This window comes from Myodes glareolus, chromosome 7, assembly GCF_982192425.1.
Source record: "Myodes glareolus chromosome 7, mMyoGla1.1, whole genome shotgun sequence".
In the NCBI taxonomy this organism is placed as follows: domain Eukaryota; kingdom Metazoa; phylum Chordata; class Mammalia; order Rodentia; family Cricetidae; genus Myodes; species Myodes glareolus.
This window is the reverse complement of record NC_142032.1, coordinates 88,935,179-88,951,736: the sequence shown is the minus strand read 5'-3', so window position 1 is coordinate 88,951,736 and position 16,558 is coordinate 88,935,179. Positions and strand designations below refer to the sequence as shown.

Below are 16,558 nucleotides of genomic sequence, written 5' to 3'. Positions count from 1 at the left end.
ATTTTCAAAACCTATGGGCAACTGGGAATACCATTTCAGGCCTTAGGAGTTCAAGGCTAGCCTTGGATACATAGTAAGCTTCAGGTCACTCTGGGCTGCCTGAGACTCTGGACAGAACAGACAAAGAAACAAACAAAAACTCATAAAAGCAGAAAACAAAACGGCAAGTACCTTTGGGGGCTGGAGGGGGCCCTTGTGAGGCAAGGTTCTAGATTTAAACCAGCTTGGGTCAACTTGCTTGGGATAAAGTTCCACAGATTCTTGGTTCCTCTCTAAGAGGACTTTGTCTAGGGAATACCAAGAAAAGAAGGCACCCCACCCTGTTACTCTGGCCTGGCCTACTTTAAGGAGACCCCACCCACTCTGGTCCCTCAGACTCTGAGCCCCTTTGAACCTATCTGCACCTATCTGCAAATACCTTGCTCTAGGTATTTGCCACCATTGCTCTAGGGGGACTCAACTGTGGAAGGAGCTGGGAGCTTCCTGCAGAAGGCAGGAGTCACTGAGGAGACACCCCCATGTACGATGTTTAGAAAGGCTGGGTGAGGGAGGAAATAGGTGAGGGAACTCAGTGGGAGGTGGGCTGTTGGGGGAGCGGCTGATGTTGAGGGTCTTCCCATTTATTCCAGCTCATTCGCTCTCCAAAAGAAGTCAGGAGACAGGCAGTGACCTTCCCTCTCATCTTTGAAGAACTCATAAGCATGTCTTGTTGCAGTAGTGTGGGCCAGGAGACACAGGCTTGTCTTGCCAAGGGAAGGGCTTGGAAACTCTCAGCCCAGTCTCCCTCCCTTGTAGTGGGTTCAGACAGACACCACCAGAGGAAGCTTGGGACCTCCAGGCTCTGGCAGAAGGTGTCTCTACGTTTGGGTCTTGCTGTGCTCTGTGGAGGAAAGGTTTGGGGACATAGACTAAGGCAAACGCAGATGTCATAAAACAAAATTTATCTTTAATTGGTAAGTGTCAACAGCAGTACAAAAGATGGAGTGATGACAGCTAGTTTAGGGTAGAGGACAGTCTTGAGGTAAACGAGCATAAATAGGCAGTTCCTATAGACACTCCCCCGGGGCCTGAGCCCCATCATGGCATATACATTATCACCCAAGGATGGCATGTCTAACACATCAGGAAAGCACCTTGTGCAAAGAAGGGGAAAAGTAGCTAAGGTGCCAACATATTCCAGGATAGACAAAGACGGCACGCCTTTCCATCTCATCTTTTCCCGTAATGGTGAGGCAGAGCAGGGAAGAAGCCCTGCAGAAGTTCCACTGGAGGGTGTTCCATGCTGAGTTTGTCTCATGCCAATACTGTCCGACAAGATCCAAGAGGTCTGTGTATCTGACAAGCTAAGGGCAGTGATTCATGCCTTCCGATCCGAAGTCCCCGTTCCGTTCAGTCCTTAGCAAACTTCTCTTTTCCACTATCCAGAGGAGAGCGCACGCAAAAGCTGTGATGGTAACCCTTCAGGTCATTTAAAAACTTTACACTGGACTGTACAAGATTTTTTTTGATAAACTATTTACATTTTCAGACTTTCAAACATATTCAAAGCAGCAATAGACACTAGTTTTTTAATGCTTGTTTTTCTAATTGCCCAAAATAGTTACCAGCCATGGGCCAAGTAGGTACCTGTGGTATTCATAGAATTTCAACAAAGAAAATCTGCACTTAAAATTTGCTGGAGGGTGTGCTGAATGTCCCTGGAGTTTAAAGGGCCACACCCACAGTGTTGCTATGGGAACCAATGCACAGTACCTTGACAACAGAGTTGTAGTTGTCCGGACAGCCCTACACAAGCTTTACACTTCCAAACAGCAGCCAGCATGTCAGTCCAGCATGTCAGTGAGTTGTGCTGATTAAATTAACATAGAATACAATCTCACAATATACATCACAAACAAATACAATGTAGGCAAAGAAAAGAGTTACAGTAAAGATAAGTTATGTAGTAACAGCTTAGAGGCTTGGATAGGGTAATTCAAAATTGTACACGGCAAATACAAGAACGAGCCAAAACAAGTGCTCAGCATTCTAATGTGCTACGAGCTGGAGGAGGATACAAGAGGACTGCACTTAAAAAGAGAGAGAGGGAGGGAGAGAGAGAGAGAGAGAGAGAGAGAGAGAGAGAGAGAGCAGATGCACATATGACGGAGACAGACAACGGGGGGTGCACACGAGCAGACCTGTAATCTGTAGCAATGACAAATGTTTGCACATCCCCAGACCCCAAGAGTGCTCCCACTAAGCCCTGCTCTAGGCCTGCTCTTCTGTGGAAATAAGACACCAGCAAGGAACATCACCTACTGCCTTCCTCCCGCTCCTTTGTCGACAGAAGGGAATCTACAGGAAGCCTTACTCTTTCATCCCGCGCCAAGTCACTCCATCTCTGCCCTCAAGCATCCCCGGTGCCAGCTTCTAAGTGCTTGGAAATGATGGGATGGGGACAAAAAAGATCCTTGCTTGCGTGTCGTGATTTTCAGTCTATTTTTGACGTGCAGAGCCATGAGCAAGCGTGTGTGGCGTCAGAAACAATGTGATTGGCAGGAGAAATAGCTGCTTCCGAAGAAGCCGTGTCAGGGGTAGAGGAGCTAAATAAACGCAGTGCAAGTGAGACAGTGAGGTCACCACTGCCTTTATCCGTTCAGAAGGAGCTGACGTGCCAGCCCCGTCCTTGGAGGAATTGTGGACCCCAGGCAAGGCTACAGCTGGCAGTGCTGTCACTGTGTTGGTAACGAGGAAGACCCTGCCATCATCTCAGTCTCTCCCTCTAGACTCCGCTCTGCTGTTGTTGGCACTTGGTACAGGACTTCTATGGCTCGAAACTATGAAGGAATCCTTGGCTCCTTTCCCTAAGGAGCTGGGAAAGTCAACTTATTGAAAAGGAGTGACTAGAGCGACAGCCTCCAGAGTGGATCATGTGACCGGGCCATGTTTCTTCTGAGGGAGGTGCCCATCCCCAGTAAGGCAGGCTTTACCCGAGCCTGCTCTCAGCTCTAAAGGGATCACACCCTTCTTTAGCACTGCTGGCTCCCATGGGGCTGATATTCAGAGGAGGCCAGTATTTGACAAGCAGGCTCTGTGAGCCCACACCTGAATTTAGAAAAGGGCCTAGGAGTCTGTGTCAGACCTTGGCGAAGGAATTCAGGCCCAGGACAGGATAGAAGGTATCAAATACCAAATGAGGCAAACCAGAAAGGCTGAGAGAGTGTTTGCGAAAGCAACGTGGCCTGGAACTTGCCAATGATGAAGAGAAATTGCCAACCAGGCTTCTTGTGTCCATGGATGGGCTCTCTCTCTCTCTCTCTCTCTCTCTCTCTCTCTCTCTCTCTCTCTCTCTCTCTCTGCCCCTTCCTTTCTATTCCATAGAGCCCATTCACTAAAGAGAGGATTGTCTGACAATACCACGATTCCCAGGCGACAAAGGAAAGCCTGATCCTGATCCTGGGAGTTCTTTCCTGGAGACAAACTGGGTTTTTCTTTAAAGCTAGTGTGAAAGAGGGGACGCTGCAGGAAGGTGACTTCAGAACCCCTTGCCTTTACCACAGGCAGATCTTTACCTGTGAAGTGCAACTCCTGCCTCTTGTTGTTCCAGGGTCACAGAGCTCTCTGGATTCGAAAGCAAACTGACTTTCTCCTGGCTCTGCTGGAAACTGAGTGTGTGCAAGTATGTTCTTTCTTTATAGAAAGTTCTCAGCTTTCCATAAGGAAAGAGGTGGAGGTCTGAGTGGGGGGACCAGGGGGGCTCTGGACCGCATGGGAACCAGGCAGGGGTCCTGCTGTCTTGGCCGAGGATGGGCACTGCCTCACTGTAGCTGACAGCTCTCTGTCCACACTAAATCTGCCTGGCCAGCTTTTACTGTGGAGCAACACATACGGATAAAGAACAGAAAGAAGATACATAACTTATATGTCACTAGGAACTCATGAACCAAAAATAAATTCTATTTCTATGTTATATTTACACAATTAGAAAACTCTAAAAATGAGATGGTGAAGTCATAAAAACTCTGTTTAAGCCCCACTGATGTAAGCGATCTCTGTGATTGTCATTCTCATTCCCATGGATATTTAGAGCCAAATGTGGCTAATAAATAGAATAAACTGTGTATGCACAAAATTTAGATTAGAATACAGCATCACTGTCTGAGCCAATGAGAGGCGTTCCCACCCAATCATTCCCAGACAACCTTTGTGTTTGAGAATATGGCTAGAAGTTACTGGACCCAGTGCCGAGGCAGAGTTGGAGCTGACATGAAGTTCCTACACACATGTATTTTGCATAAATAAATGAAATAACAAGACATAAAAATGACTCAGATCCGGCAACTGTGAGGCAAGCCCACACGAGTCGAGACAGATGACTTTTGTTCATGTAGTTTCCATACCAGTTTCACATTAGTCAGTGATAAAAATACCATTTATATCCAGTGCTTGTAACACTTACGAAACAGCATCTGTGAGTGTGTGTGGTTTTTGTTTGTTTGTTTTTTCTCTTTTTTTTAAGCAAATCAAGTTTCAATCCTAAAGAACAGTCCTTTGTTCTCCACCAGCCCAGAATATTATTTTGGCATGGTCATAAAAACAAACAAAATTAACTACTATGCTAAATGTTTGCCTTTGTGCAAAATTAATTACATACAATACAATGCTAGCCATATAACACTCTACCTATACAGCACAATTTAAAAACAAAAAACAAAAAAACATAACAAACTTACCAGGGAGAGCGGAAGCCAAAGAGAAAGGAAGAAGCATGAGGAGGAATTGAGAGACAGAGAGTCCAAGAAATCAGTAAGACATAATAAATACTCATTTTGTTTTTGAAAAGTGACCTCCTCCTCATATGAAATCAATGTACATTAACAAAGTTCCATTCCCCAATCAATATTAAGAACAAAACATTCCTATCAGTACCTTAAACAGCTTATGGAGAGCACTCACAGCGAATGACAGGGCTGGTCATCTCGTGGCTAGACCTATTTATTGCTATTAGGTATGGCCTGGAGCACTCTTTAAATAAATATGAAGTTTTACTACTTTCTTCCAAGTGACAAAATGGCTCAAAAAAAAATCTGATGGAGCTGTTCTTTGTCCTAATGCTCGGATTCTGGGCTGTCCTGCTCACTGACTCACTCCCAATGAAGGGCTCTGGGTAAGGCTCCTGTAAGCAACCAGGCCTAGGTTCAGGAAGGTCAAAGTTACAACATAGTAGAACTGCCTGTAGTGAGGAGAGGGAAGAGGAAGCTTTGTGCCTCCCAGCCCACAGCACGTCTCTGGAGCTCACCTTGAGTGACAAGGGCAAATCACCTCATCTGTGAGTAGCCACTGAGAAATGAGGTCTGCCAGAAAAGCTGGTGGACCGCCCCAACAGCCATCTGTCTGTCCTACTGGCTACCAGCTCTCTCACGCTTGTCCTTCCCCATGGTTCCCTTTTGCCCTTGTCTTCGTGTTGAGGCTTCTAACATCCTGGAAATTTTGCAAAGATCTCCATGGATGTTCCAGTCAGGACCAGCTTTCTCAGTAAAAGTGCCAGCAGGCCAGCTCCCCTGTAGACCCTTGTGTGGCCTATGGCCCTTGGGCTTCAGAGTGGTTGTGAGAGGCTTCTTGCCTGGCAGTGACCGCTGGTGACCTTCACCGCTGAGTGGAACTCAGGTTCTACTGTTCACTGAAAACTGAATGAGGGAGGAACTCCAGGCAAAGACCTGAGGTCACAGTGACTCACAGAGGCGTACATGTTTACATGTAGGACACCTTTGACCCAGATAGACACTTATCTTTAAAAACAACAACATATGCATTTACTAGCATCGACTCAGAAATGTTTCCGGGGGCTCTGGGGACGTGAGATTGCTATGTACATCTTTTGTATCCAGCAGGAAAAATAGGTGAAAGGGCAAGGAGGGCAAAACAAGAAAGAAAAATTATTAAATTAATGCCACCAATAATTTTTAAAATAAATAGTAAGTGGACCCTTGACATTCTGGAATGAATAAATTATTTAAGAGAACAATGTGTTAAGATTGAATGTCAGGGTGAAAGGCAGGGAGAACGGATGTAGTGAAAGGTGGTCTCAGGCAGGGAGACCACCGTGTTGTGTCTGGTGTGGAGATGGCTCTGATGCCTGTGTCGTCCCTCGCCACACACTGACGGCACGTCAAGAGGCAAACACAATTGGGTTCATGCACTGTGGCAGCCTTGCTCATTCCTTACAATATCTTGTCTCCAGATTCCTGAGTACTTCACCATTTTCTGGGGAAAAAAAAAAGTGTGGTTTGCTATTTTATTTTAAGATGCCAAAGATTGTCTAAGACTTTGCAGTGTCTCCGGTAAGACTTTCAAAATAGTTAAGATTCAAAAGTTATGAAAAAAGTTTGGCACATTCAAAGTTGAATTCTACACATGGAAAAAAAATGGAATTCCGAGGCCTTTTGAACACGTTCTATATGCAGCCGCACACACCGTGGACTTGTCCGGTTTCACAATACGAAATTCTCAGTTGTTCTCTAAAGTAATTCAGAATAAAAACACATTCACAACCTGTAGCCGGCACAGCATACCTGAGTGAGAATGTTTAACCCCATCTAAAACAGTAACTTAAACCCTTTGTCAACATCCCAAAGAAAAATAGTAAGACAGAAATGTAAGACTTGAAAGACAGCGATGGGCGGAGATAAGTTTCCAAGTCCCGGTGTCTCATATTTAATACGTCTTCACCTAAATAAACAACAACAGTAACGGTAACGACAAAAACTCAAGTTTATGAAAAATCAGGAAAACTTAATCTGTCTCACACGTTACGAAGCGATTAAGACCACTCTGCTGATGTATGGGGGAGCCACAAATGCATGCGGGCTCTTTAAGAACTTTGTTGTTGTTGGGGAAAGGGGGTGAAATGTCAGAGTGTTCTAGTTCAGCAAACAAAAGCTCCTCAGTTGGCACTGACAGGCTCTGGGGCCTCGTTTTCGCTGCTATAGTCTGATTTGGGATCATCTTCGTAGTCGTCATAGGCTTCCATTTCATCCTCTCCATTAATCATGTCGTTCCCAGCCAGGCCTGCGCCGTCCATCTTCATACCATACGTGCTCTGGATGACAGGGAGGCTGGGCTCGGGGCTGGCAGAGGTGCTAGAGCAGTCAGATGTCATCTGAGGTGATGGTGTGGTCGTTGCCATAGTAATAGCACCAGGATACACAACACCTGTTCCTGTGGTGATGGGAATCTGAGGCTGTTGCCTGTATAGATTCAAAGACAAAATGAAAGAGAGAGGAATTCTTTATAGGTTCTCCCACGAGATCGGGACGTCCTAACCCACATTCCCCATGCCAGGCCTTCTGTAGCATGTCGGGGGCCAAAAGTGACAACAACCTTCCTTGGAAGAATCCCTGGGCTGTCCTGATGCTGTGGCTGGTGGTTAAATAATACAACGCAGCAATCTGCTGACAGTTTCCCAACATAAAGGCAGAACTTTCAACTTGGCAAGTATCACTAAGCTCAGATCACACTTGGCATTGGGTCGGGCACAAATGCTGCAGTTAAGACCACAACAGTCCATGTGAGACCGCTTTAAAAGAGACCAGAGTGTTTTTTTTTTAAATAGTCAAGAGGCACGAGCATATTGTAATGATACTCTTAAGAGGGTTGGTGTCATCTTCAACTTGGTTTGAGAACTACAGATGAAAGAGAAAAATGGGAAAGGACCTGGCAAGTCGCAAATAGTCAGATTTGGCAGATTTCCTTCCTTCTCTGTTCTAATGTGTACTTGCTGGAGCTGGACTTGCCAGGCTAGGATCCTTCCAGAATAGTCATCTTAGATGCCTCTGCTCCTGAGGCAGAGGATGGAGCTGGGGCGGGAGGACTCGGTAATAAAGAGCGGTGAGCTTTGCACCCTAATAATAAGATGCACCAGGCATGCAGCTCCTGCTACATCCCAGAAGATGCCAAGTCACACCAGATCACTTCTTCATACTGTGTCCCCAGCTCAGACAAACCAGCAGATCTTGTGAAGGTCATGCTCTCCTATGCAGGAAGAGCTGCCACTGCGTGCCTCCTTTCAGCCAGCCCACAAGAATTAACCTTCCACCAAGCTCAGACACTATCTCTTAGGTGACATTTTCAACTATGTAAAATTTATCAAATGAGTCTCAGTGAACATGGGCAGCAGATTATAGTCAACATACACCTCAAGTATCATTTTGTAGCTCTTGCTGAGCTGTGGTATTCATATGTTTGTAAAAATGGAGTCAAGGTGTTCTGGAAGGCTCTCCTACCTACTGGAACCAAGGCTTTTAGTCAATTGTCATCTGAGCAAATGGCCTTCTCATTGGCCTTCTACATTAGTAAGACTTTCTATCCACCCCACTCTCAGGAAACAAATGCATATGTATGAAGCAGCTTTGATGCCAGCTGGCCAGGGACACCCCAGGATGGTGTCATTTCCTCGCAGAGGCCTCTGCTCTCTTTTTGCAGAAGGAGGAAGGCCAAGATGCCTGGAGATGTGTGCTTACACTGCCTTTAGGGACCTTCAGCCACCACAGGGTGTCTGTCCCCTGATTCTTTAACCCTTTACTAACATAATGTATGTTGTGTGATTATAACACATATCTAGATAGATAGATAGACAGACAGACAGACAGATAGTTATAACTTCATCCAACAAACATAATCACCCCTTGGATATTTACTGCTCCTGAGAAGGCATAATTTGATAACTCAACAGCACCTATCTGAGCTAGTACTGACCCTGGACTTGATATTAATCCAGCTGCTATGACTCCTATGTTGAATCTGATCTCCTGAAGAAAGCAAGTGACAGGAGAAACTCCTGTATCTGTAGATGCACCTACAAAATCCTGCTCCCTCTCAAATTCTAAAAACCTATGTTTCCTGCTTCTTAAATTTGGAATACATTTGCACAAATTTAATTTCATGTGAATATTCCCAGGGGATACTGTATTACATTTAAAACTGATTTTGGATAATTATAACAAAATTATTTTTACCTTAATTTGCACGTGTAGAGAGAACACTCCCCTACAATATTGGCCCATTTTACAGATTTCCTAGTGTTACAGCTATTTTAAACTTTTCAGACCAACACAAACTATCAAATGGTATATTTTCTTTAAATACAGAAAACATGTGTTTTTCACAAGAACAGGTGGTTGCTTTTTGAAATTAAATTAAAGTATCTGTAGTGTGTGTGTGTGTGTGTGTGTGTTATTTTTATGTCTTAAATAAATGCAAGTTGATCCCAAAGTCTGGTTCTTGGTTCTGTAGAGCCCTTTCCTAACCTAACTTTCTTTCCACTCCTGGGATTCTTCCATGGTTCACTGCTATGTTCCTCTCCAGGCCTCTGATCCACCTACCACCTTCCTAAAAGTTGTTTTACTAGCAGGTCTGGAGATGGGGTCACTCCCTCCCTGCTCTGACAGGCACCCAGATGAACTCGGGCAGAGAAAGTGCAGTTCCCTGCTTCTGCTCCTTACCTTTAAAGTGTGAGTTTTGCACCAGTCTCTGGTGCTGTCCTGACAGCAGCATAGGCCCCTTCTCCAGCCCACACCTCCCTCTCCTAGACAGCCCTTGAATACTTTCAAGACTCACCAAATACCTGACTTCTCTCTCTAAGATGATGGTCTGACTTTCCCTTCCATGTGGCAATGAGACACAGCTAGAAGAGACGTTCTGCAGGCTCCCACCATCACACTGCTTCACTGGTGTTTCTGAGCCCAACCCTCTGCTTGTACTGTACACGTTTAGTGAATTCCAAATCTGACACAGAGACCTTGTTTGTCCACTGAACCTGCTTTCCATGGCTTACTACCTCTCCCTTCCTCTAGCTATGGCTCTACTACTCTGATGTTCTAAAACAAAACTCAATAACGCTGTCTCTACACTTTTTCCTCTCAGTTCTTCCTTAGTCCCATTTCGATTTCTCCTGACACTGTACTGAAACAACTCAGGAGGAGAACACCAATAATCTCCAAAATACTAACTCCAAAATCAGCTTGGTCCTAAACCAATACTGTGGCATTAAATAGTGTCTGTGTGCTGATAATGCCAAAGTTTGTACCTCTAAGCAAGTACCTGTCTCCTAAACTTCCCTCCACTCTCTCTCTCTCACACACACACACTCACACACACACTCACACTTGAGTGTGCTTTTGTCTGGATTCTAAAGGCTATCTCAGTCTTACAAGTGCAAAACCAAACTTGTAGTCATCCTCTGGATTTCCAGTCTTCGGTGGCCATTCTGATCTTGGCTAACAAATACTTCCCATCTTTCCAGTTCCTCAAGCCAATCCTTAATAAGAGTCCTTTCAATTACTGCAGCTAATCCATTAGCAAACCATGTAGGGTCTCCATCAGGAAAACGTCTAGAATATATCTACTTCTTGGCACCTCTCCTTCTACACACCTGGTCGAACCACCGTCAATTCAAGCATGATTTATCCTAGGAACTCAGCCTCTTTCTAACAGGCTGCTCCTCCTCAGACAAGTTTCAACACAGTGACTAGAGCGATCCTGTCAAAGCCCAGCATCTCTTTTGCTTTGTTTTTAATTCTTCAAAGCCTTTCCTCTGTGCCCAGAGTCAAATTCAACTTCACAATGGCCTATAAGGTCTTTCACAGCTTGGCTCTGTGTCATCTCTCTGAGATCTACAGTTCTTCCTTCTGATTCCCTCTGCTCTGCTCCGGTCATACTGGCTTCTGGCTTCTTGAATGAGCAGGCATAGTTATATCTGGAGACCTTGAGAGTTGTGTCTCCTCTGCCCACTGACTGCATAGCTTGCTTCTTCACCTGCTCAGCTCTCACTCCCTCAGGAAAGCACTGGGGCTACCCTAACCACTGGACCAGCCTCCGAACACTCTGCCACTGTCCCTTTCCTGTCTTCCTGTTCTCTGAAGGTGCTTGTATCTACTTCATACTTATTTATTCATTGATTGACTGTCTGACTTCTTCCACCACTGGAATGTAAACTTCATAAGGACAGGATTCTTCACTAACATAGCTCCAGAGTCCAGGAAATGCCTGACACAGAGCACACAGCAAATACATAGAGTTAGTGATTCTCTGATGTTGTGCTGTGGAATACATTGAGTTAGTGGATGAGGGGACAGACCAGTAAATGGGAGGGAAAAAAATGAAAAGATGTAAGTAGTATCTCAGACAAGAAAAGAAATGAAAATAGAAGTCTGGGAAGGAGCCAGGCAGTAGTGACCACACCTTTGATCCCAGCACTTGGGAGGTAGAGGAAGGAAAATCTCTGTGAGTTCAAGGCCAGTCTGGTGTACAAGAGCTAGTTTCAGCAAAGGCTTCAAAGCTACAGAGAAACCCTGTCTCAAAAAAAAAAAAAAAAGAAGAGAAGAGAAGAGAAGAGAAGAGAAGAGAAGAGAAGAGAAGAGAAGAGAAGAGAAGAGAAGTAATCTGGAAAGGACAACACAAAGATGTAAACATTTTTGGAGACTAAATGATTGTCCTCATAAACAGGAGACCAAACCAGAGGACCAGGACTAACTTGCAAATCAACAGGCAGATTTCCGAGCAGTGAAGGAGAAACAACCTCCTGACACTGGAGAGGTTTCCCAAAGAAAGCAGCTCCCTTGGGAGGTGGCAAGTCAGCCCTCCATGAGCCTTAGCAGATGGCAAGGGTGACGGGTGACATGCAGCACAGAAAATCTAAACCCTTCTGAGGCTGCACAGGTTCTGTGGGGATGAAGCCCAGTGTTGCAGCCACTCAGGCCCTGCTCTCTGACTAGTCTAAGCTGAAGCACCCTGGCTCCTGCTGCTGCTCCGCCCAGCCTATCTTAGACTTCCGTATTATTACACATCTCATACTTCCACCCTACACAACTACCCCCTCCTTGATTCGTAGTCAAGAATCTACTTTCTACCAGCAAGAGCTTCCCAAACCTCAAGTGCCTCCCTCCAAGGTGTCTGTGGCTGGTCTGCTCTTACTGTATAGCAAACTTTCTTTCTGGGCTTCTACATTTCTAGATAAGCACATCATCATTCCATACTATAAACACCACCTGTAATGTGGCTGGTGTACAAACTACTGTCAGCCAACCCAGTATGGTATGTTGAATGTAATTGGCTTCCATAATCTCATAGGCAGAGGTACTATTTGGAGGGGTGGCTTTGTTGAAATGGGTATGGCCTTGTTGGAGGATATGTGACATTGTGGGGGAGGGCTTTGAGAATTTCTATGCTCAGGATACTGTCCAGCATCACAATTGACTTCCTGTTGTCTGCAAGATGTATCTCAAGTTTTTCTCCAGTACCACATCTGCCTGCATGCTGTCATACTCCCCACCATGATGATAAAGGATCAGCAAACCCCCTCAATTAAATGTTTTCCTTATAAGAGCTGTTGTGGTCCTGATGTCTCTTCACAGCAACAGTAACTCTAAGACAGAAGTTGGTACTAGGGACTAGAGTATTGTTGTGATAGGTTGGATCATGTGTTTGTTTAGAGTAATAATGGACTTTGATACTTAAAAAGCGGTAGAATACTTTAAGCACCACTTAATGGGCCATATTAAGAGGAACATGGGAGACAGAGGTACTAAGAGTTATTTGAACTGTCAGGGGCTCATTCAAGAGGTTCCAGAGGAGAAGAGTCTTAGTATGTTGCCTAGAGATCATTTTTGTAATGTTTTGGTGAAGAATGTGGCTGTCTTTTGCCTAAGTTCAAAGAATCTGCTAAAGGGAGGAGTTTCCACTGGCAGAGGAAATCTCAAAACAGCCTCATATAGACTCTGTCTTGTGGTTACTGGTGTTCATACTTATGAAGATTTATAATGAAAAGGAGCAAGCTAAGCAGGGCAAATTGCAAAGTGTAAATTTTAGGATCCCACGTGGCTAAATTGCCAATTTATGAAAAAGAACTAGAGAAAAACTTAGAGCTGGGTGTGGTGGGACACACCTTCAATCTCAGCACTAGGAAGGCAGAGGGTGACAGATCTCTAAGTCTGAGGGCAATCTGGTCAGCAGAGAAAGTTTCAGCACAGCCAGGGCACGAGACGACAGAAAGCTGGTGAAGACATAATTGAACAAAGAGACCATGTTCCAGTCCCAGGAAGTAGCAGAACTTGGCAGCTTCAGCCATGTGGTTCTGGGATTAGAGTTAAGGATAGAAGAAAGGAGTTATAGAATAAAGGCTGCTGAGGCCAGGCATGTGTCAGGGGTGTCCCTGAATGGAGGTCTAGTAGAGAAGCAATTGCATGAAGCTGTAAATTTGAAGCCTGGACCGCCATGGAGAACCCAAGATATTAGAGGTGCCAGAGTCATGGGACACCTGCCAAGGAGAACAGCTAACAGGGAGTGCAACCAGCCCAGGAGAAAGAAGAGTGTTGCAGTCAACAAAGCTGAATGGAACTGAAGATCTGAAGAGCATTTCAACATCGGACATGGAGATGCAGAGTCTGGAGTTTGCTCAGCTAGCTTTCGGGTTTGTTTTGGTGCAGTCTTTCCTCACTGTGCTCCCTTCCCCGCATTTCGGAACGGTAATGTATATCCTGTGCCATAGGTAATGTATATCCTGTGCCATAGGTAATGTATATCCTGTGCCATAGGTAATGTATATCCTGTGCCATAGGTAATGTATATCCTGTGCCATAGGTAATGTATATCCTGTGCCATAGGTAATGTATATCCTGTGCCATAGGTAATGTATATCCTGTGCCATAGGTAATGTATATCCTGTGCCATTATTTGTTGGAAGTATGTGATCTGTTTTTTGATTTTGATTTTACAATTAGGGGATTGCATGAGTCTCAGGAAAGACTTCGGACTTTGAAACAAATTTGAGACTGTTATTGACTACGTGACTTCTGAAGTAGAACTAAATGCATTTTTGCATTATAATATTGTTACATGTTTATGGAAGCCAGGGAATGGAATATGGTAGCTTGGATGTAATTGGTCCCCATAATTTCATAAGGAGTGGCACTACTAGGAGGTGTGGCTTTGTTGGAGGAAGTGTGTTATTGTGGGGGCGGGTTTCAAGGTTTCCTATACTTGGGCTACTACCTGGTGTCACAGTTGACTTCCTGTTGCCTATAAAATGTAGGACTCTCAGTTACTCCAGCACCACATCTGCCCGTATGCCGCCTTTTCCCCTGCCATGATGATAATGGGCTGAACTTCCAAAACTGTAAGCAAGCCCCCTCAATGAAATATTTTCCTTATAATAGTTGCCATGGTCATGGTGTTTTTCAAAGCAATAGTAACCCTAACTAAGGCACACAGTCATGCATGTATCTGGCTTATTTAGTCATGGACTGCTCTGAAAACTCTTGTTTATAGGAACAATGCCTGTGCTTTGGTGATGTAGTACAGAACTGGGCATCTTGCTGGTTTCTAACAGGCTCTTAGCAATTGACTGGCTAATCAATAAACAAACTGAAAAAAATCAGCAAGCATCATCAATCAGATTCCTGATAGACAATCAGGAATCACTTTCCTAGAAAGCACTTTTCCTTCCTTTACAGATCAATTTCAAAGTCGAAATTCAAACACTGCAGATTTCACAGACAGGAGTAGCTGGCAGGCCTTGGGCTCTACAGATAATAAATGTGCGCATTAAAATAGAAGCTGAAGATGTCTTGGAAGGATTTGCATGCAGTGACAGGAACAGAGCTGGCCAAGAACAGAGTAGTACCTGGGCTGGGTAGCGATCAGCACTGAGACATGGTTTTTAAATCACAAGAGTAGTTCTGGAATAGTCTAGCTTTGCCAAATATAAAAGGATTAGATGTTTATACTGGCAAAGCCCTATGACTTGCTTACCCTTAGACCCTGTCAAGGTCTGTAAGTGGAGGCAACAGGGCTTGGTTCATGAGAATGTGAGGTGAGCATGACTCTGTGGCTGATGAGAAAGGGAGGAAATATGAGCAATCTTCTTGTATTATCTATTGGTAGTTCTAAGCTGGTTCCTTACCAGACAGTGCAGAAAACAGTGTCTTACAGGCGTCACTTGACTCCTTCAGATTTAAGATCAAAATGGTAGGTTTCCAGAGCACTTAGGGCACAATTATCTAAAAAAAAACAATACTTCTAATATAGTATGAAATATCTGACAGATAGATTTTTCTAAAATAACAAGTCTGCATCCTGCACAGTGTTCTTGGCATTTTCTATTTGCCAAGCCCTTCCATCTTCCAAAGAACGTATGTTATTGGTGCCATGGCCATCCTTATTATTATACAGAAAACAGACAGGCAAAGAGCTGAAGGAAATATCCTAAGGGCAGGTGGGGCTTCTGAGGAACAAAGATCCATACATGCTAGTAGAATGATAAAAACACAGTCCGGCATCGGAGCCGGCATCGGAGCTGGCACAGGTTAACCGGAGTCAGTGCCTTCACTACTATCCCACATGGGCTCTAATTGTAAGGTTCATACAACGTTAAGGCAAACCTGCGTTATTCCCATATCAGCCTGACTTACATCTCAACAATGCACCTGACTAAGTGCCTTGGACAAGTGATTTCATGTCTACCAACACACTGCCTGTCAATCCTCCAACAGTGATGGTGTCTATTAAATACATATTTTCAATAACCTATATTCTTCACTCAGCAAAGCACATTGCATACTACGAGTACTCAATGCTTTCCCAGTACTGCTGCTTACCATGCCATCCCACTTGGATACGCTGCAGTATCTGGGTAATCTCCTACTAGTTCAGGGGTAAATCGCTAAACATGTTCCAAATAAAAGGCAGTTTTAGCAATGATTCCTGAGAAAAATATAACATTGATGCCACATAGGCCTCAGTGACTATCAATTCTGTATTCATAGGATGATCACAAAATCCTGATACTTAATCTGTCATTTGAACGAGTTAAATCCCAGGTAAGAGGAAGCTAACTCTATTACATATTATTGACAGAATTTCTTTGTAACAGCTCAGCTTTCTGACTCAGCATTTACGGTTGTGGAGTCACTGAAATGCACAGAAACGGCAAGTAATGTGTGTGCTATGACCGGCTTGAAGAGGATGCATTGCTTTTCAAAATCAGCTATAAAAATCCATCTTGCCCCATCAAGACGTCAATAGTAATCTTTGAGGTTTTGTTTGTTTTGCTTTCTGTTTCTCTGGTTGTAACCTTAGAGCTAAAGAAGATCACTTTCCAAAGTTGATAGTTCCTACCTATCAGATTTAATGTTTTTTTTAGCATTTTTAATTTACTAATCTATCAGATTTAACTATTTAAAAGAAAACACAAATCTGTAATAAGTAGGGAAATCACCTAGCTTTGTGTAGCAGATATCCCTGGAACTGGGGAGAGGGAAGTAGCTGTCACTAAGAATTAAGAACAAACCTGGTGGTGGTACCCTCCTTTAGTCCCAGCACTCAGACAGCCAGAGCTACACAAAGAAACTCTCTTTTAAAAAACAAAACAGAAAACCAGAATGGATGTTGTGGTCATTGCCTGTCCTTTCGCGCACTGTTCATTCCAGAGAGTGAAGTTACCCTTCTTCAACAGGTCTCCCTGCCCTGTCAGGAGCAGCTCAGCCCCTGCAGCTCACCTCAGCACACCCCGCAGTCATGTACT

At 44.3% G+C, this 16,558-nt stretch overlaps 1 protein-coding gene across 17 annotated transcripts in view; it reads right to left on the bottom strand.

Annotated features, from left to right (window-relative positions):
- Nucleotides 1–926: 926 nt before the first annotated feature.
- The window catches only part of Sox6 (SRY-box transcription factor 6), a 546,519-nt gene continuing 530,887 nt past the window's right edge, over nucleotides 927–16,558 (bottom strand). For all 17 annotated transcript variants that reach the window (XM_085692949.2, XM_085692958.2, XM_085692951.2 and 14 more), the window contains one exon: nucleotides 927–7,229. In XM_085692949.2, the coding sequence (XP_085549075.1) occupies nucleotides 6,926–7,229 (304 nt within the window). In that variant the 3' untranslated portion in view covers nucleotides 927–6,925. The remainder of the gene's footprint in view (nucleotides 7,230–16,558) is intronic.